Below are 22887 nucleotides of genomic sequence, written 5' to 3' on the forward strand. Positions count from 1 at the left end.
CTTTGAGCAAAATGTCCATAAAAAGTCTTGTTGCATACTGACACATATACAGGGTGTCCTTAAAGTCCTTTCACAATTTTAATATTGTTATGGAGTCAGTTCTCAATATATCTTAACCATGTTGTATTTTAATCAGTAATTGTTCAAGTATTTTTATTTCATTTAATACATTTGTTAGAGCCAAAACAATATGTGGTATCAATGAATTCCTAAATAACTTTGAAACTCTATTGACACCCTATATATTTTCTGCAAAATTTTATCGGATTAATGCTATAGGCTTCCTCGGAAAACTAATTCATTCATGGTTTTAATTAAAATATGTTTGTTTTCTATATAGTTGAGTTTGGCCAATTGACAATTTACTATTCGACAGTTTTAGCGACCTGGCAATTGTCACCATTACACTCTCGCCACCAACAATAATCATATATTTACAAACTATAATAATCATTCATAGACGAAATCTCATAAACTTACAGGGTGTTCGATAGAAAAGCAGTAAATTTGAAGATCAGATGAGATTACGGATAAAATGCTAGCTTTCTCATTTCTTTTTTGATACGTTATATTTGTTATTTAGGTTCTAGGTTGTTTTAGGTTGATTCCTTTTAGGTTCGTTCTATTTTGATACCTACATCATGCAAATAGACGGGAAACAGGTTTCAGACTTTGAAAGGTAAATAATAATTCTTCTCAAAAGTGAAATTCCGACTTAGGGACTGACAAATTTTTTTTTTTTTTTTCACCGGCCACCCTTTATTTGGATAAATTAGTACCATTATAATATGGGTAATATATTCCTTGATCAAAAAATACTGACCATAAGCGAATAGACGCGAACAACATATTTTACCATAAACTCCCTTAAATTGCGTACTTTATCATCATTTATCTAAAATCAAGCAAATTCACTCTCTAATCCTGTTTACATTCTTGATATGTTTCCAACCAGATTATCATGCAAACGCACTTTCACCCTGGTACATTGTTTAAGATTTTATCGCTCCTATTTACATTAATATTAAGATATTAAATTTCTGGACTTTAAAATAGAATTTCGATATCGCCTCGTGGCCGTTAAAAGCATTTTATCGTTTCTCTCGATGGTCAAAGAACAACCAATCGAACTGCGTTTACATAGAGAGAAGTTTGATATTATTCGTTATGTTTATTTTTGGGTGCGCATAAGATAGAATTGCTCCAAATACCTAAATTTGAGTAGTAAATTCGGTTTCGACGTTGGGCTCAATAAAAAACCAATTTCGAATTCTGCTGCAAAATAGAACAATACGATTTTTATCGAATTTTAATGTACTTGAGATTTTCGCGGATATTTTTATATCTCATTTTTAGTGCAGTTTCAACACATTATATACTATTTTTATTTACGATATGTTACGGTTGTTTAAACTGCGTCCCAAGGCACGACCTGGTTCTCTGCAGACATGACCAATGTTTTTTCACTACGTACCATTCGCGATGATATTTATTTTTCAAAGTAAACTGGCAGCAATTTGTTTTATTTTCTGACCGTGATGTATTTATTTTCAGGCTTCCTCTTAAAGGTTTCTTTGTTATTGAACTTAGCGCATGAAGTAGCTGACGAAACGCACAAAAACGATTTCTTTTTATTGAAGAGCATGACGTCACGGCCGTATCAAACTTTGCGCCGACTGAAGCAAGTTTCTGATAATGCTGCTCCCTATACCTAACTTCAAAAATGATTTGGGGGATAAACAAATTATATAATATAGACGTTGTTATACACGAGAATACATGAAATAAAGGTTGAGTAAGAAAGAAATGTTTGTATTATCATTAATTAAATCATCATATTATGCAACAAATTTACCCTAGTAACGTGCTGGTAGAGCGGCTTGCCCCATGTCCCCACCCTCGACATGCCCTTGGTCCTAGGTACGGATAGTCTTTGGAAAGGAAGGGTCATTAAAGTTAACAAACACTGGACTACATGTGTATTTATTCGCTGCTGCGTCGGCTGAAATTTTCTTCAAATTCTGTATTGATAAAGCCAAAATAACAAAACTTTGGTAATTGGAACTGTTTACGAGTCAATCGAGTATAAAAGTCTTTGACTTGGAACTGTGGAAAGTTTAAATTATTGACTGATACTTTCCACAATTATCTATGCATAACTTGGGTACCAACCTGGGCGCTCCAGAAGTGTGTGTAACAATATGGAGGTAACTAATTTTGTTCGCCTATTTTACATCAAGTTGTGTGAAGAGACTGAAGTCTGCGGGTAGGGAGTATATTCACTTGTCTAACACAGATAGTCCTTAAACTCGTAATATAATTGATATAAAATAAATCAGAATAATATTATAGCCTAACCTTAACCTGTTACATGCAATACGGAAGTACCCAGACTTGTGTGACAGCAAAAACTGGCAATTTGGGGGCTTTTGATACTTCCATTAAACTATCTACTACAAAATAAATTATGAGTGGACAACAATCGCGGCATGTCGCTAGAGAGCAACCTTATCAACAATTCAAATTTTTGCCACTAGGTTTTGATAATGAGTTGAAAATAAGGGAACTTTATAAGTGTAAGCTATTTACCTCGTTCAAATGACTCTTAGATAACGAGTTTTTTTCTATGAAAGTACTGATATCAGTTTATTTGAAGTATGGGCGAGCTTCCAGTTGGTTCAATCATAATAGCAAAATATAATGGAGCTCTCGGGGGTTTTCCTATTTGCTTGTGAGATGAGTATCACGGGAATGTTTCAAGCAATTCCGGGAAACGGAATTTTAAGCCCTCTTTGCTGAACTAAAACTAACTCAGAAGTGCAAAGTGTTTAGTTGGCAAAACTGTTATTACTTGAGCACCAGGGCAATGTCTGTGTAAGTGAATATACCTATGCCCATAGGTTTCAGTCCCTTCACACAACTTGTTGTAAAATAGGCGAACAAAATTAGTTACCTCCACATTGGTACGCATACGTCTTGAGCGCCCGAATTTTGAGTCGTTGGGAGTCTTATTAAATGTTTTGAGGCTACGGGGGCCTAGATGGCATAAACCAACCTTACTTCAACAACACTCGCTCTTTTGCATCTGTTTCAAAATCAAATTGCGTTTACAACTGTGCTTCCCAAATCAACCCAAAATTACGCAAATTTGAAAGCAGGAGACAAGGCGTATTTTGGATACTGTAAAAGAGTAACCATTCACTTGGAATAGACAACCCACAATGACGCCATATTCAAGATGGGACGTCATGACAAGGATTTATAACTTGTGCCCCAATGAACCATGCTTTCAAATAATGAAAAAAATCTCAAATACCATATGTTTCATAAATGTACAAGGTTGCCCAAAAGTAGGTGATGGCCTAAAAGTAGGTATACAGTTACTAAACTATTTTATATGCTTTGAAGCTACTTGCAGTTCACTTTTTGTTCCTTGTTAAGTACCACAAAAATTGCTTATTTTTTTAGATAATAAATCTAGTGTGAATTTTACATTAGTTTTCTAGCTGCTTGGAAGGTAATAAAAAATAAATAAAATAACTGTATATACCTATTTTTGGGCCACCCTGTATGGTCATAAAAATTGTCCCATAAATAAATAGAACCATTTTCAATCATGAACTATTTCATTAAAATTGCGGATAAATTCAAGTTAAACTTTACAATACAAAATGCAACATCGCTTTAAGCTTACTCAAACATAATTACTATATTTATAGATTTTTCACTTAAAATCTCTCTCTATGTATTTAAATAATATATGGATTTAAATATATAATTTGTTATAGAAAATAAAGTCTTAATGTTAAATCTATACTGCATACGATTTTATATATTCAAGCACACACACAATTAAACATGATGTACTAGAACATGATTTGGAAATTTACAGTTATTTACTGTTTCCTGTTTCTTCCGACGTTTCCCAATTGGAGAGACTCGGGACATTGACTCGACGCGAGTCGATATTTAAAAAAAATTTCAGGTCGTTTGAACCAATGTATCTCAGAGTTGAAATTGCTCGTGAGGTTTCACCGGGCCTAGAGTATGTAACGAAGAAACATTGTTACTTATAAATTGAAAATAGAGAAGATTTACGCTTGATGTTGAACCAGGGTTTTGAAATTGGTAAATAGACACAAAGATTGGGTTGGTCCCAAACATTTTCAATGTATTATTATACTCACAAAAAAATATTAAAGGTTTTGTGGGTCTCAGGTTTCTTTTGGTGCCAAAAATTGGCCACAAGAAACCAAAGATTGTTATCCCCTGATCTAAACAAAATGAATAGTACTCAACTTAGTGAATTAGCTTCGGAATGGAGACTCTGCGTTTAAACACTTGAATTCAACTAACACTGCTATATGCGCATATGCTTCATTCTGTACTGCATAAAATTTGATATAATCAAGAATAAATAATGCTGTCATAATTTTGAAAATTAAAAAAAAACATCATTATTTGAAAGACAGGGTAGGTGGATACGGTAGAAACTCGACTGGCCCGATTTTATTCGTATATTTACTATTGCCTATCGTCACAAGTGCGCGCAAGGGCAGGCCAATGATTTTTTGTTTATATTGAAAACAATTTCAAATTCTATTATTAACGAGTAAAGCTACAACATAATAAAGTTTGGCTTATATAAACTCTTGAATTAAGAAGGACAAAAGTTATTCATTGGCAGGGTGTACAGAGGTCATTAAAGAGCAGGCAACGAGGTAAATGAACGATATCGATAAGGCTACTTAATGTTTTGGCCAGAAAAACATAAGGCGAATTTGTCGGCCAAAATAATAAGCCGAATACAGTAAAAGGCGATTGATGGAGCCGCAATGCTTTTCCAAATTCTGGTTCTTACGATGAGATCGGATGATTGAAACAAACAATTTTAGGCAGCATTAAACTGAACTCCGCTTTACCATACACATCAATGCTTAAATAACAATAAAATGTCACGGGGAGGATTCGGCGCCTCCAATCCATTCTACCGGTACCGATTATTCAGAGTTGTGGCATTTTGTCGGCGCCATCCAACTTGCAGGTAAATTGCAGGGTCCATTTCATGAAATGTTATCGTCGCCTCAATTCTCATAAGATTTCCATCAGGCCGCCTGTGTGTTGAGGCAGGCAATGGATTCGAAACTGTCGAATTCCGATGGAATTCTAGTCTGGAATATGTCCTGTTAAAATGCCTTCCTCTCGTCATCGGCATGAACATGTGGCCTTCTTCTGGCTATGCATTCCCTGCAAATAACTCCTGAGCATTCCGCACAGCGCTCATAGTATTCAATTGCAAGGTTGACGATTGTTCCACAGATGACACAGGAAGCCTCCGAAAAAGCCTTGTCGAACTGGAACAAAAATATATATTATTAAATAAGGTTCGGACTCTAGAGAAAAGAGATAATAGCATTTATTTGCGTCTTGATAATCATTACCATCTTGATAATCTCATTGTTTTCTAGATTGCTAGTACAACGTACGTAAGTCAATGACTCGTTGTTTCTCAAACTTAATAAGCCACGCCCACTTTATAGCATTTGTCAAATCTCGCGCCCACCTCAAAGATAACTAGCTACAATAAGATACAAATAACAGATAGTAAAGCAAAAGTATGCTTTATTCAAAAAACCCGTTGAAAATATGTGGATGGAACGTAAATACTGAAAATAAGGCGGGCAAATCTATAATATATTCATATTTTTAATTAGCTTTGATTGTTTTCTACTTTCAAAGATATTGAAACAAGATATAAGGACTCACATTCGAAGTTATGTCGCATTTCGGACACTGGAAAGTCTCCCAGTTGAAAAAAGTTGACGAGCAGTACCAGCAAGGTTTTTTTGCTTTTCGAAAAGGACATAGAAGTTCGTGCCATTGAACGTCTGTTGAATCATTCTGGAGAACTTGGCTGATTTTATGCCGTCGTCCACATCTGTAAACAAAAGTTATAACTTATAACGCAAGTTGAAGGTTTCAAGTTCAATTACGTTTGGACCGATGGAGTCGAATTTCAGTTGAAAGGTAAAAAAAGCCTTAGTAAAAAAAAAATCGAAGCCCCGAAGCTGAAGTCTGCATTGGCACCAAAGAATAAACACTTGTGGATTAGGAGCGAGCGTCATTGTGATTTGAAACTAGTTCCCTGGCGCCCCAGAAGTATGCGTACCAATATGAAGGTAACTAATTTTATTTGCCTAATTGAAACTTTAGAGTAATTGATAATAATAGTTAGTTTCGTATGTTCTGAGCAGGCTGGTAAGAAGACCAAGTAAACATAATGCTTTCAAAGTTTTAATACCATTGAAACCAGTTATTGAGTCTACAATTCTGACTTCGGCTTCAGAATTTCGACTCAGACTACATCAAGTTGTGTAAAGGGACCGAAACCTATGAGATGGGGGTATATTCACTTGGCTACGACAGACAGTCTCGGAACTCGTAATAGAACTAAAATAAGAAAATTCGAAATAAAATTATGCCGTTAACTCTAACCTGGTACACACACTACGAGAGTACAAGTTCCCCAGCCCTTAGAACCCCGGCCCGACAAAATAAAACTATTGAAAAATCTTACTACTGCAAAGGAAAAGCGTAAAACATACCCAACACATTGCATGATATCATTTTCAACTCCAGAGAAACCAGACTTTGCAAATGGAGCTGCCATGAAGGGGGGCTGCTGCATCAAATTCCCAAACCGAAGGAGACTATCGATCCTTGCTTCATACATGCCCTCGTCTGAAAAAAGATTAAGTTTATTACATATCAATCAAGAAAGATTAAATTTTTTTTCAGAAGGCTATTACTTTTAATCATTTCAAATATTTCTGTTAGCTCTGTGAGATTTATTTTTGTTTGCTATGACGTCACTGAACGTTCTGCGGACATCGGACGCCATTTTGTGTCCGACTGTACTGCTTCGCTTGGTGTGAATATATTTGTAGACTGTGATCTGACGGTACGGTAAACCGTACTGTACTGCGAACAGACGTGTCCATATATTTTAGCGTAGCTCTCTTGTATTTTTATGCCATACACTTTTAATTGTTTGTGGGTACGGTTTTTGCCATGAATATCATAATATCCTGTTTTCGCGGTAAGTCGTGAATCTCCGCGAATTGGTAACCTAGAGATTCTAGTTAATTTGACTTGGCTTTTTGCAACGCGAATCACTCATTGTTCAAATAAAACCGAGTAAAAATAAATAAAAAAAACGTGTCGACTGTGTCGTTTTATTCTGGCATTGCCACGCTTGGACGACCAAGATTCTGTCATTCTGGCATTGCCACGCTTGGACGGCCACGATTCTGTCAATGTTGCGCGTAATAGGTTATGACAGTTTTTTCCTTTCCGGTCGGGGATGTGCGGTGTCGGGGATACGCAGACTCTGACGCACCTTGTTGCGTTCGGTAGAAACCAGTTAAAACCGGTTAGAACTGGTCTGTAGGCATACAACGATTGCCAATCGTCCTTCATGATCGCAGGGTATGAAATTTTGCCTTGTATTTTCGGCTACGCGGTCCGAGTCTCAGTACAAGCTATTTAGAAGATGGAAGGTATCAAATCCAACAAATATTTTTATTTTGAATTAGCTCAACGCTGTCGGTATTTCAGTGGCCACAAGTAATTTGTTCGGGTAAGTGTCTCTTTTCTGAGTGAGTGCACAAGGCCTTAATATGACCGAACTCTCTCAAAAATATCAACAGCCATCAAAATGAATGCATTCTTACCTACTATGATGTTTGAATTGTTGGCAGCCATTTTTGAATAGGGTTCCACGCTGAGATTCAAAGTAAAATAGATCAAACCAAACACAATTTTAAAACTGTAAAACAAAAAAATGCGATTTAATACGAGGTGATAAAATCCACTAAGCTTTTTTCTCGGATCTGAATTTCTCAGCACTTTTTGGAAATTATTTTGGAAAAAGGTATTTGGAAACTTCATACAATTGGCCCTTAATAACAAATATATAAAAATGAAAAATATTACACAATGTTGTAACAGTGAGTTTTCAAGCATATCTCACTAAATAAAGTCGTTAAAAAATCTCGGTGCTCTTCAAAAACACAAAATCATTTAAAAATTCAGTGACTTATTGTCCAACTAAAACTTTTTGAATTGGATGTAAAAAATATTAATTAAAATTAATTTAATGAGATGACTGACTTAAAACATTGCCGGCACGCTATAAAAATATGACTCTCTCGCTAGAATATTTACGATTTTATAGTGAGGAGGGTTCTGTGAATAGCTTTATACTTTATAATCCAATTCATGTTGATGTGATATGGAACTGTTTTTTGTAATAAGACCGATTGTGAAGTGATATGAGGCTGGATTTGTTAAGCAGGCTGAAGATTGGTGAGACAAAAAGGAGAGAAAAGAAAAACGACATCAGGTATTCTGAATTGTGAGAGAATAGAAAAGGGCGATGACGAGAGAAAAATGTCGCCATACTAATTTCAAGCACATCTCACTTAATAAAGTCGTTAAACTTTATGTGCTTTCCAGAAACATAAAATCATTTAAAATTTGAGTGACTGGCTTTCTAAATAAAAGATCTTGAATTAAATGCAGATTAAATGTAGAAAAACTCATCTATTTAACATTACTGACCTACAACACGAGCACGCCGACGCTATGAAAATGACTCACTCGCTATAATATTCACGATTCTATAGTGTTAAGGGTTGTGTAAATAGCTTTATATACTTTACAGACTAATTCAAGTTGATATGATATGGAACTGGTTTTTGCAGTGAAACCGACGGTAAAGTGATATGGGGCTGAATTTGTTTGCCAGGCTGTAAACTGGTGAAACAAAAAGAAGAGAAAAGAAAAAAGGCATCAGGTATTCGGAATTGTGAGAGAATAAAAAAAAGCGATGACGAGAGAAAAAAGAAAAATGTCGCAATACTGATTTCAAGCATATCTCAACAAAGTCGTACAAAATTTCTGTACTTTCCAAAAACATAAAATTATCGAGCATTTCAGCGACTGACTTTCTAACTAAAACATCTTGAACTAAATGTGGAAAAATTTTAATCTTCGACATTACTGACCTAAAACAATGCCGACACGCTATAAAAATACGACTCGCTCTCGCTATAATATTTAAGATTTTATAGTGAGGGAGTTTCTGTGAATAGCTTTATATACTTAATAGGCAAATTCAAGTTGATGGGATATGGGAATGGTTTTTGTAATAGGACCGATTGTAAAGTGATCTGGCGCTGGATTCGTTATGCAGGCTGAAGATTGGTGAGACAAAAAGGAGAGAAAAGTAAGTATTACGCTTTTTATCGTGAGCTAACCTCTATCGTCAATCATAGATGGAACATGGTCGTAGTTGTTGTTTTATCTACGACCCGTACCAGGAAGATCGAAGTGTTATGTATTCGATGACGAATTACGTCAATCGATGTTTGTTCGCTCTAGGCGGGTTCGACCGTTTCATGTGACGCGTCAGCTCAGAATTCAGCCTATTGCCAAAGAGACGCCCTTCAGACTACTCGTGCTAAACGCTGCGGAGACGATTCATTTTGATTTAGGGTGCGGATGTTAATCTCGCAGAGTCGAGTGAGGAGCTCTATTTCGAGTAGAAGCAGTTCATCATTTAATATATTCTCGACCGCCTCAATCTACTTTCTTCCTCTACATTTATAATATCGACGCGATAGTACCGATCAACGTCCTAATCGTTAGTTCAAAAGTTACATGCATGTTTACCAAAGGCGCTACTCATTGCAACAAAAAACTATCATCTCGCTCAAATAATTTGTTCGAATATTAAAAATAAAACAAGAGCATGAATACAAGCAAATTCTTTTGAGAGTCTTGTACTAGAATATCTATGTTATGAAATCACCTTCGTGGTGAAATATTAAAATCATCCATTCCTTCAGTATAACTTTGCTTTGGACACCCTAGCTTGAAATTTATTAAATTTAGTGAAATGTGTTGACCCTTTCTCCAAAATTTATTCCTATTTGGTCTATAAAAAGGGATGAATCGTAGTATTCAAAAGGTCGAGGCGATGCTTGCTAGCACCTTAGTAAATTTTACAGCCAGAGTCTTATAAACCGACTCGATCCGGCTATGTTTTGTGTATGATAGTCAGAACATGTAAGAATGCGAAAACGAGAGAAAAAAAGTGAATGGAGCAATAAAGAGAAAAGGAGAGAAATTAGTCAATTTCGGCGTGTGTGTGTGTGTGTAGTAATATGGAGGTAACAAATTTTGTTCGCCTACTTCAAAAGTTCGATAATTATCGATACCGATTCGCGTTATGTAAATCCGGCATGACAATAACTAACCAAAGCTTACTCCGCGGTGGGGACAGACAGAGCAATCTTGACGTTTTTTCCGCGTCGTTTAATTGGCGAAGTGGAGAGTTGCACAATAAGCATTCAATGTAACTTTATCTCCCCTCTATCTGTCCTTTGCCAGTTCCCGTTTTATGGATTTAGTTTCTAGTTGTGGTCGTCGATGCCTGGCTGTTTAATTTCCACTCGCCTGACGCTTTCACAATTCTTGTCGTAGAAATACATATGCTTAAGTACTGAGGGTTTCGTTTTTTCGTCAAATTCAAAAAACAACCTGTTTTAAAACAAGGGCTTGTTTTGAATCAATTTTGTCGGCGCTCCGGAAGTATGTGTACCAAGATGACGCACAACCTGAACCCTAACCTGATACACATACTATGTTCAGGCTGTGCGCCATCTTGGTACACATACTTCGGGAGCACCATTTTATCTGTATCGTTTGTGTTTTAATTGAGAAACCCCTCGTATCGCCGTGAAACTACGCCGAATGCTGCGTTCTCGCAGCTGCACACGCTATCGGAATAATAATTTAACAATAACGAAGAACTTTTTTTGCTTCAGCCTCAACCTCAAAAGTATCCACAAAGCATTTATTCTATATACGACGGATGTAACGAATGGTCTTCTCATCAAACGCAATACAACATTTTCTGGTCAAATCGTTCGAAAAGTTTTATGAATATTCAAGTAGTATGTTCTCTTTTTAGGGTGAGCTAATCTGTATCGTCAGTCATAGATGAAAAGTTGTCGCTATCTCTGCGACCCGTGCCAGGTTTCGTTCCTTCTCAAAACGATCGACCGTTCCACATAACTCGACAGCACAGCGTTTAGTCAGCCATAGAGCAGCCGCCAATTGAATTTTAGAAGTGGAGTATTCAGTTCCCCATTTTTATCGTCATCCACAGATGAAACGTGGTCGTAGCGGTCGCTTTATCGTCGACCGGTGCCAGGTAAATGGGAGTGGTATCCCTTCGATAACAAAATACGTCAATCGTTGTTTGCTCACCAGTCTTTCGACCGTTCGTCGTTCGACTCGTCATGTGAGCCGCCCATTCTAACCACTGCGTGTGAGCGCTGTAAGTCATTTTTCTGAGCGGGCAAAGGTAAAGATGTTAAATTTCGCTCAGTTGGTGAAGAGCGGTAGCTAAATATGGAAGAAACATTGGTTTTTGATTGAAAAAATCATTCTATAGTTCTGAACATAGCCCTAGTTAATGAAAATCGACCATGGTAGGGGCTTCAGATAAATTGGGAGATGGCTTATACGAGTGTTATGAAGCCTCATAAAGTAACATTTTTTAAACATTGTATAAGAGTATATGCACAATGAATAATTTGGTCCCCGGCGTGGTGGATTCACCCGGAATCAGAATTTTCTATAGCGTCATCTATTTATTCACAGTATTACGAAATAAATTTTGATATGAGAGACCCAAAGCCAGTAAAATACGCAGAGGAAGGAAGGACGATAACGTGACCTGAATAATACAAATTTATTAAATTCAGTGAAATGTGTTCACCCTCTCTCTAAAATTTATACGGCCAGGGTCTTATAAACCGACTCGGTTCGGCTATGCTTTGTGTATGGTAGTCAGAACATGTAAGATGTGAAGAGAAAAAGAGAGAAAGACGTGCGTCACGAAATCTCGTATAAAAAGAACGATCAGGTCTGCGAAAAAATAGTGAGGGGCATCGAATGAGTTCCCGTGTACAATTGGTACATAAGACTAGTATATTTAGAAGACTAGTATATTTATATACAAGAGACTAGTATATTTGGAATTATATAGTCGTATTGAGGAATTTGTAACTGTTATGTAGTTTTTTCAATCTTGTTACTCATATTATATTCCTAACTTTTATTCATTTATGCTATTTATTGGCGCATTTGGAAGTAATATATAAGTTAAATAATATAGAAGCAACCAACTGAAATTATGGATATAGAATGTTTTAAAAATAGGTCAAAGATAAAGAAATATATAGGTAAAACCAGCGAATACAAGGAAAATATAGAACGTTCAATTCGCTTCTTTGTCATATTTAGTCATATAATACCAACCTTTCAAGGAGAGATTTTGAAAAAAAAAATTAAATTATAATATTCATTTTAAAATTTATAAATTTTTATTATTTCTATAAATTTCTATAAACATTCGAAATTAGGATTTGTACCAATATGAAGGTAACTGATTTTGTTTGGCTACTCAACATCAAACTGTGTAAAGGGACTGAAATGGGGATGGGGTATATTTACGTGGCTAACACAGACAGTCCTCGAACTCGTAATAGAACTAAAATAAGGACAATCGGAATAAAATTATGCCCTAACCCTAACGCACACTATATGAGTACCCCAAATTTCTATGTACTATTTCGTTTAGTGGACAGAGTATTGCCACAATTTCCATTGATATCCACGGCTATAAGAAAACTCATACGCGGCGCACACGATTACTTTGCACCGGTACGAGAGAGAGAGTCGCCTGAATTGGTATCGCAGAAATAGTACAAACAGGATATCTGTATCGCAATAGTAGTGAGTGCGACGAATGTATCAGGCGAATATGAGAAAACAGCCAGACAGCGACGGGCAGAATTAGTAGCTATGTCCACAATACAGAAAAACGAGAGCAAAAAAACGAGAAAAAGAAGTTATCGCTCCGCTATAGCCGCCTTGTGCCAAGTCATGAAAATATTAAACGTTCTGTTACATTATTTCGTCAAGAAATATTTTTTGTGATGCAATAGCGTAGCCAGCCCAAATCTCTTTCAGAGTGGGGCTCCGACCAAGACCAGGTACAAGAAGCTACTGATATCTAATGATATCTTGAAGAAGCGCTCAACAGAATATAGCCTATAGCTCGGTTGGTCCATCTGTGGAAAGCATTGTTAATAATCCAAACAACGTCAGGTTATCAGTTTAAAAACAGCCAAATAATGTTGAAATTATAGTACGAGCGTGTGTCTAACTGCAAATGCTGCAAAACAGCTTTTCAAAATAAAATATATTCAGGCTTTGCGCCATATACACATACTTCGGGAGCACCATTCTATCTTTGTGTTTTAATTGTGAAACACTCGAAACGACGCATCGATGAATCTTCGGAGTGAACGAGTGCGCAAAAATTTGACTGAGCCAACGGCTTTATACAGTGAAAACTGTCGTCATTAGGTACCGAATTGTGCATTGTGTGATCACTAAAGCTATTTCTCTCTATTTTTTTGTATTCACGGCTGTAAGGAAGAAAACCTTGTACGCGTCGTAGGGCTAGTATGTATTGAACGAAACTGAATCGCAAAACAGGAACAGTAAACCAGAGAGAGAAGTTATTATTTTATCGGTCCGCCGCTACACCCGCGTTGTTTAAAAGTGTTTAAAAGTCCTGTCTCATTATTTCCGAAAAAAAAGGTTTTTCTGTTTGTAGAGATTGGATGTAATCCTGCTACTTTCATTGCAATAATTCTTTAAACTATTTGTATTAGGTAGGCGGTAGTATTGAACAAAATACCATAATTCATTTTTGATAATTGAAAATTTGAAAGCGTACAACCCACTAGCCGAACAAAACAAAAAAAGAACGATTTTACTTATAAAAAAAAAAACATGTCCAGAAAAAAACTAGCAAAACTGCAACTTTTTTTCAAAATAGGTAAACCGCAGCGGCCCATGGAAACAAATCCGAAATTAAAAATATGTATATTCCCACTAAACAATTATAGTATTTTGAATCCAGCTGACAAAAAATGATTTTCGACTTTTAAACTACTTCGGACTGAAGAAATAACTTCAGAGTATCATGTCCATGCTAACTTTTATAAAAGAGCTATAGATTACCTAACATCTGAGCTCAAAACTCACAAAACTTTGCTTTCGATCTCACTAAGTAACAGTTGTTTTCTATCTCTGGCATAATTAATTAAACATGATTTATACGTTCTAAGCCTTAAATAGCATTGAAAAAAAAATTGGGGTCATTTTTCATCCTGCAAATACTTCGACCTATAAATGCATTCGAAACGACGTCTCGATGAATCTTCAGAATGGACAAGTGCGCAAAAGGAGCCAGAACCTCCCGTTTTATACGGAAAAGACAGTTATCACTAAGTGTGCCCAGTTATCGAACGTGATTCGAAAACCGTTATGTTAATTACACGTTTGGTCGTCGTTATGCCGCGGCAAAAAAAACTCTTTCACGAGCGGCCATATTTGACAGAGGGATATATCCAATTTCGTTTCTAACAGCCAATGAAAGCGTTGTATTTTTATGACGCATGAAATGAGGTTCCGCGTACGGACGGAATGCAGCGCTTTTCCCAGTCTCTCTGTCTCTCTGTCGTTTGTTTGCCTGTTCCTGTTTTTGGGAATTTAGTTTCTACTTGTGCTCGTTGATGAGTTGAATTTCTACTCGTCGCCTGACGCTTTCACAACTCTTGCCGTAGAAATACATATGCTTGGTGACTAATGGTTTTGTTTTTCATCAGTTCTAAAAAAACAGACTTGTTTTAAACCATTTTTTTTCTATCTTTTGTGTTTCATTTGAAAAGCCCTCGCATCGCCGTGAAATTATGCCAAATGTTTCGTTCTTTCAGCTGTACACGCTGCTGGAATAATAATTTAAGAATAATGTGGGGAAAAATTTGCTTCGGTGTGAACCTTAATCGAGCATCTTTATCGTCAACTTAGTAGCTACACTAAAGTCATACGATTTCAACAGGAACAATTATCAGAGATACCAAAGTGACGCTTTGAGAGAAAAGGCAAGAAAAATCATGAAACATAGCTCGCGGGCCTAGTACAATCTAAAAGCAGTTGCATCGGGGGCCCTCTCACCGTCTGAATAAGTGTATTAAAATAATAATGGAGACTGTACTATATTGACGGCGACCTACATATATTCAAATCAGGCTCGGATTTGGACAATTAGACACTCTAGGCCAGGGCCTAGGATATACTAATTATGAGGCTCATATGTAACAATGACATAAAAACTAATCCATTATAACGTAATAATATGGATTTCGAGTTTATGTATTATGGCATCACACATACAGTTTTCAAATTGCGTGAATTACAATACTTTAGCATACATAAGCACGAAACGTCATGACAACAAAAAACTCGACATCATAATACTCGTTTTCAGTGAGATCTAGCATAGTAAATTATATATAATAACGCTTGCATTCTTTGTTGCTTGGATGAATTAGGATATATAGCTATATATCGATATTTTTTTCATAAAAAAATGCATTATTACGTAAAAACTGTTCAGTTAATTTAAATTAGCATATTTTATTTTTAAGGGTTTTGACAAATGCAAATTCATTTATTCGGCCGTATTTCATTTTTTTAAACTTTTCAACGCCAAATATTTAGAATCAGTAACCCGAAAAAAAATGTGAGATCTATATTATTTTAAACTGGCATTATTATGAAACAGACCTCTTTTAATTTAAAAACGACCCAAAATGAAAAATAGATCAAAATTGTTGAATTGTAGATGACTGTAAAGGCTTCTGGCTGCTAGGCTTAAACCGACTCTACTCTGGTACAAATCCTACGAGTGACAATATACTGTTAGCAGCGAATTATGGAAACAAATCCGAAATAGAAAATAAGTGCCATCTTGCTAAGCAACTATAATATTTTGTATCCAGCTGACGAAAAATGATTTTCGATTTCTAAATAACTTCTCATGTCGTTGCTAACTTTATAAAAGAGCTATCGAATACCTCATACCTGAGCTCAAAACTCACAACATTTTGCTTTTAATCTCCCTAAAGTAAGAGTTGTTTTCTATCTCTGTTTTGGCATAATTAGTTAAACATGATTTATGCATTCTAGGTCCTAATTAGCATTAAAAAATTGAGGTCATTTTTGATCCCGCGAATGCTTGGTCGTGAATGCGACCCATTATTCGTAATGAAATGCATTCGAAACGACGCCTCGATGAATCTTCAGAGTGAATGAGTCCGCAGGCCAGAACCTCGCTTTTATGTAGTACCAGCTTTATGGGACGTACGTTTATATAGCGTATCTCGATAGAGGTATCATTTATATTTATATAGTATAATATCGAATCTCTAGAAAATCTGGCGTATCAGGCGAGTATGAATAAATAGCCAGTCTACTACGTGGTAGCGTACTGATAACCACTTAACGACGACGGGGTCGTTTTCGGGACATTGACTTTATTTTCCCCCTCATAGTATGAACCAGGATAGCTAGAGAGAAAGCGGCGATTGTCCCGAAATCGTCTGTACCCACTCTCTCGTTTGAGCCTATTTAGCGCCACCAAATGTTTCATATTTTGTGGTCAGCCATCTTTGTTTACATTGATGTCGGTTGAAATGTGATGTCGGTAGCAGTCGGATTTCGTCGTCTTTTTTGGGTTAAATCTCGAAACTATAGCCACCTATCGATGTATTACGTCAACAACAAGCTGGTTTTAATGAATCATTCCCATACTTGGCCCTGTGATATTTTGAAAAAAGTGGACGTACCCATTGAAAGAATTGTGACGAAAAACCTCTAACATCGTTAAACTTGAAGATATAGAAATAAGTTGCGAAACATTGGTAAGCCTTAAGTACGGTACAGGCGCCAATTGCTGGGTAAACAATAAGTCAATGACGCAGAATACTAATAGTTGCCAATTTATAACACTATGCACAAAGAAAGGACGAAATTTATTTACCTAAGTGATCCGAAGTGTTAGTGTGCAGCAAGACTCTTGAACCATTTAAGATAGTTATTTTTACTCTCGCTACATTATGTACATGCGCAACTTTGTGAGTGAAATAAGCCAATGACGTCGAATACAGATGGTGGCCAAGTTATCAAATATTTAATCATTAATGTGCTATAGAATCAATATTATCAACTATATGGCAACTGTGCTATTGCTATTCGGAGTGTTATAATTAAGTTGTGTGACGATGCGGAAACAGACCGTTGCAACGAACGAGCGCTTGATGAACGCAGTCTTGTGGCGTGAGAATTGGTTACGGATTTCTGTTGCTGTTATTAACTTCTCAAACAGGAGGAAAACTTTCCTATATTGAGCGTTGGCGGAGACGTTTTTTTGGCAGGGGCAAAAAAGATATCTTAATTAACTTGCTGGATGTATTCCATTCCTAAATGGATTCGTAACATTTTGTAAATTGAGGGAACCCGCTGTTAGTTAGTTTAATATAAAAGAGAACTTGTTCTCGAAATCTCGTTCTTTTATCTATATTTAAGAACACTGATCTAATAATTGCTGCTCAATCGTATTGTTGTTAAATTTGTTGCGCACCATTGAAGCGCATTTTAAACCAGCTATAGTGGAATATATTACTTTTTAAGTCAGATTTTATCAATTAAAAGTTTGAAAGATTCATTAGTTATACAAAAAAACGATATTAGTGGCAAAACCTAGAGTCCAGAAAACACAAAATGGTATTCCTGAAGTATGCGCACCCAGATGTCGCATAACCTGAACCCTAACCTGGTACACAACTTGAGTTCTGGTTGTGCGCCATCTTGGTGCGCATACTTCAGCAGGTTCCACAAAATTGCCTATTTATTTTTTAAATCACTCCATCGGAAAAAAATAATCTCACATGTTGTTACTAACTAAGGGAGTTATCGAATACCCCACATCTGAGCTCAGATCACCAAATTATGCTTTTAATTAATCGCGTTCACCGGTAGTTGTATGTCTTGTAACCGGTAGATGTCTTTTTTGGTATATTTGATTACATACCAAGTCTTAATTAGCATTGCAAAATTTGGGGCCTCTTCTAAACCCCCAAATGCTTCAATTTATAACCACTAAAACGACGCCGCCTCGACGAATCTTCAAAGTGAATAAGTGAGCAAATTTGTCCAGTACCTCCAGATTTGTAGCACCCGAGTTTTTACTCTGAAGCAAGTTTTTTGAAACCCCAACAACATTGCATCCACAACGGAACGAATTCGAAACCGCCAGAAAGTTGACTAGTAATAATGATAATAAATAATCGTAGCGTTGGTTATTTGGGAATTTTCTTGCGACGATCGAAGTCGCAAAAATTGCAGATTCTTTAAACATAATATTACGTTTTCGCGCACGTTACGTTTTCACACGTAACAAAATGTTTCCACCATTTTTATGCATGACAATGAGAGAACTCGTTGTTAGTTAGATAAATATGAAAGATAACCCGTTCTTGAAATTTTGAACCCTTTCATTGCTTACATGCATTCAGTTTCGATAAACTGGAAGAGTAAATTTGCTCTAATACTTGTACGATGTGTACGACTTTTACATTTCGGTAACCGGGTAAATACCCGTGTAAAAGAAAGGTATTCGATATGGCCGATGGGCAAGGTAATACTTGTGCTCGTGATAGTATGTAGAGCGAAAATAATATCTACCGGGCACTGTTAAAAAAATTACGTTCGAGTCATTCAAAGTTAAACGCGTTTCATGGGTTTGCTCAAATGGAGATAATTTTTCCAAAATGGTTTGAGTATACCCATTATATGGCCGTTTGAGAAATACTGGTATAGATGGTTCTGTGGATAGCTATATATACTTTACAGACTAATTCAAGTTGATATGATATGGGAATGGTTTTTGCAGTGAAACCGACGGTAAAGTGATCTGGGGTTGAATTTGTTTGTCAGGCTGTAGAATGGTGAAACAAAAAGGAGAGAAAAGAAAAAAGGCATCAGGTATTCGGAATTGTGAGAGAATTAAAAAAACGATGACGAGAGAAAAAAGAAAAATGTCGCAATACTGATTTCCAGCATATCTAAATAAAGTCGTACAAAATTTTTGTACTTTCCAAAAAAATAGAATTATCGAGCATTTCAGCGACTGACTTTCTAACTAAAGCATCTTGAATTAAATGTAATATCTACCGGGCACTGTTAAAAAAATTACGTTTGATTCTTTCAGAGTTAAATGCGTTTCATGGGTTTGCTCAAAGGGAGATAATTTTTCCAAAATGGTTTGAGTATACTGCAAAATATTTGTTTTAAATCTAACAGTTTATGGTCGTGATCGTATGTACAGCGGGAATAATATCAACCGCGCACTGTTAAAAAAAATTACGTTTGAGCCATTAAAAGTATTTAAAAGCTACAACGGAGACATCAGGGTGAACCAATAAAACCCTTGGCTCTTTGTAACATATTCCAGAGAGAACGAAGCTTTTTTACAAAACGTACTCGATTACTGAGATTTTTTGGGTACGACATACACAAGTGTTCAACAGAAAATCATTTTCGTTGAAGTAATTAAGAAATTTTATTTTGGAAAATTGATTTTTTTGCATGTGTATAATGCTGGTGTTGGGGCCTGATTCAAATATATAATTTCAAACTCCCTGGGAGCCGAATCCGAAATAATTTTCGTTGCAAAACTTTGTCATTTTCTTGTTGAGAGCTGGATTGGTGCCACTTTTTTTTAACGCGGTGTAGAGTGTTTTACTTGAAATATTTGTCAACCTAGTATCAGACGTCCATAATAAATCACTTTTATGATTAGTTTGTGTTTCACGATCTTGAGGGTTTTGGTACAAAATAAAGTTTTATGACTGAAAAGAACGGACATAATCCAGGGTTTGAATGCAGATATTAAAATGGTTATCGCGCATATACGCCCCATACAAATATAGGGTGAAAGTAGCATAACGGGTCTACGGGAAGATCCGCGCGGAACAATTCAACAAGAGTATAAATACATAAATATCGTTAAAAGATATCCTAACTAGATACTAAAAAAGGTTTTGTTTCACTAAACATCGAATAGTGTTAGTATAATGAAAATCGAACTATATATTTTACATAATGAACTAGTACCTTATTAATTACAACGGACTGAAAAGCTGGTATGGTTTGGTAATGTTGTTGTAATACGATGAAGTATTAAATATAATAGGGAAGTGGAAAGAGCCAAAGCCCTCTTTCCATGTTGTGATATTTATATAGACCGACAAGAAATCGAAAATTTTGATCGTACGTGAAAGAGAGTCATTGTGTGTGTTTATCAGTATTTTTTTCACTGCGCGTTCAAAATCTGATATATACATGGTCAGACATGGGCAAAGTACGGGCCGCGGTCCAAATCCTGCCCTCTGGGTAAATGAACCTGGCCCGCCTGATGCCGTCACAACCAAACTGAAATCAAGCCCATACTTGATGCGTACTCTATAAACCATCTTCACTTCAAAACCATGTAAGTATGTTTTTCTCCAGGGTAACAATCTCTCAAGAGGTTGGTCTGCTTTTAAATATTCGATATAATTTTACAAGTTTAAAGTCTTCTGACACAGCAATGCGTCAACAGCGATGTAACCAAATATAACTAGGTTCTCATAAACATTTTACTTCCTGACAAATTCATCAAGCATGGTTGTAAATAACAAGTTTTCATAATTTTGGGTTTTATTTGACACTTATATTTTCAAAATTATTCTAAATCGTATAATTCAGTGGTCATTAGCTCTTGTGGGAAGTTTCGTTTAGTTTCGATAACCAATAAACACCTCTTTGAAATCTTAAATGGACTCTGGGGTGAGCTAAGTAGGGCGTTGTTAAATGGCCTATTAACTACATGTAATGCAACAACTTTTGTGCTGCATTGGGAGATGGTTTTAATGAGAATTGCACTTCACATCTAGGCTGATTCAAGGGGGAAAAACAGGCATCGCCGCAGAATACATTCGGGATGTTAGCACCACGTTTCTAATCAGTGAATCGCAACATATGTTGATTTAGAATTCTATAAAACAACTTTTATTTTTTCTATTATTCAGTTCAGATTCATTAGGGTAGTCACTGTTTCACTTACACTGGACAGGAACGTACCAGTATTCATGTTCACCAGTATGTTTCAGTATTCATTCTTGACTGGCTCGCGGAAAACTAACTAAATGTACTGAATGGTTGAAATTGGATACCACCTAAGAAGCGCACAATACGGATTACTTTCTGATACTGAATGGATGATATTGCTACTTTATTGTCATCCAGGGAAGATATCCTTTTAACAAACAAACAAATTGATTGCGACCAAACTGGTCAATGGAAATAAAGGTTTGATATTTGTATCATAAATTCAGTTTTAAATCTATAGAAAAGTTACTATTGGCCGATTCCGGAGTTCCGAAAAGTAAAGTTATTGTTTGGTTTACCTCTCTGATTGCCAAGCATTCGTTGATTTATATTATTAAACACGAGTAATAAGATGATGTAGTCGTCGCAGATAGAAAAACTGATGAAAAGTAAAACAATATCGAAAAGCACCATTTATGGGGGCCACAGATCACGAACTATTGAGTTGATGTGCACCATTAAGCATGTCTTCTTTATAAACCGAAGCCTGCCGCCTCGTCTGAGGGGATGCAAAGATAAAATAGTGGCAAAGCAATAACAGGCAGGAAAGTACAGAATAGTAGTTTCAACTTTTTTGGTCGAGCAGAATTATACCTAGAGAGCATTAATTTAATTGTCTTTTCTTGTCTGAATTGTATTATAAACTATATATAAAAGCAGGGCACTCCCGTAGTATGTGAAGATTGCGGACACCGGAACGTAGTATGTTTACTAGGTTAGGATCAGTCCATAATTCTAGGTACAAATACTACTGGAGTCACTTGGCTAGTCCCTGAACTCGTAATAGAACTAAAATAGGGAAAATTGAAACAAACAAATGGCCCAATTCTAATCTGGTACACATACTACGTTCCGGTGTTCCCCATCTTGGTTCACATACTTCAGAGATACCAAAAGCCTAATGCAGGCAAACCAAAATGTTCTTTAAAGTGTTTAAGGTTTAATTAATAATAGTGGAAAATCTGAAAAGTATTTGGTCATATAAACAATATACATACAGTTTATATATATATACGGTACACTGGGTTTGAGTGGAAATATTCAATTCGATAATCGATTTTTCAATTCGCGCGGTTTAATCATCTCAAATCACCAACAAGGCCTCGAAATGCCGCATTGTAACTAACGCAGACGCAAACACGAAACAAAATGGCGGAAATCGACCCTCTACAAGTTTAAAGTGATATTGAAACGTCTATTGTGTGACATCTAGCGGATTCTCTTATTTCTATTCCTCTACCGTTACAACGTAGTTTGTCGCCAAAGAGCATAAAGTTCCACTAATGTTTTTACGTGTTTATTACATAAATCGGAGTACAAAGCCGGAGGAATTTTTACAAATTTCTTCACTCCAGAGCAGGGGTCAGAACCAAAGTTTTCGATTCTTCTTGCAAAAGGCCATCATGACTTGAAACATTTGATTTAATCACCCCGCACGTACAAAAAATACTAGACAATAAATGCCAATTTGACTTTGAAGTACCTAGATAGGAATTCACCGTACTTTCTCAACAAATTAAAAATTGCCCGTTTCTATTAGTATCTACACTGCGGCTGGTACTAGTCTAAATTTTACAAATCCTAGACGACGGTAAAATTTTCATATAACCTAGGCTTTCTGAGGACCCAAATCTGTGCACTGCTATCGCTTCGAATGCCCGTAGATGACCGAGTCGTTTTCTGAAC

At 36.2% G+C, this 22887-nt stretch overlaps 1 protein-coding gene and 1 long non-coding RNA gene across 10 annotated transcripts in view; one reads left to right on the forward strand and one right to left on the reverse strand.

The window, feature by feature from the left end:
* Positions 1–1187: 1187 nt before the first annotated feature.
* Positions 1188–22887, reverse strand: part of LOC144432398 (uncharacterized) — a 45044-nt gene continuing 23344 nt past the window's right edge. For 4 of the 5 annotated variants that reach the window (XM_078120452.1, XM_078120454.1, XM_078120453.1 and 1 more), the window contains 4 exons: positions 7734–7828; positions 6606–6741; positions 5767–5938; positions 1189–5354 (listed from right to left, as the gene is read on the reverse strand). In XM_078120452.1, coding sequence (XP_077976578.1) covers positions 5187–5354; positions 5767–5938; positions 6606–6741; positions 7734–7764 — 507 coding nt within the window. In that variant the 5' untranslated portion in view covers positions 7765–7828 and the 3' untranslated portion in view covers positions 1189–5186. Of the gene's footprint in view, positions 5355–5766; positions 5939–6605; positions 6742–7733; positions 7829–22887 lie in introns of all 5 variants that reach the window. The other variant, XM_078120456.1, reaches the window with a different exon arrangement.
* The window catches only part of LOC120334418 (uncharacterized), a 28908-nt gene continuing 26639 nt past the window's right edge, over positions 20619–22887 (forward strand). Inside the window, exon 1 of one of the 5 annotated variants that reach the window (XR_013480586.1) lies at positions 20619–21402. This is a non-coding gene — a long non-coding RNA (uncharacterized LOC120334418). The remainder of the gene's footprint in view (positions 21403–22887) is intronic. The other 4 variants (XR_013480585.1, XR_013480584.1, XR_013480588.1 and 1 more) reach the window with 4 other exon arrangements.

This window comes from Styela clava, chromosome 15 (genome assembly GCF_964204865.1).
Source record: "Styela clava chromosome 15, kaStyClav1.hap1.2, whole genome shotgun sequence".
In the NCBI taxonomy this organism is placed as follows: Eukaryota; Metazoa; Chordata; class Ascidiacea; order Stolidobranchia; family Styelidae; genus Styela; species Styela clava.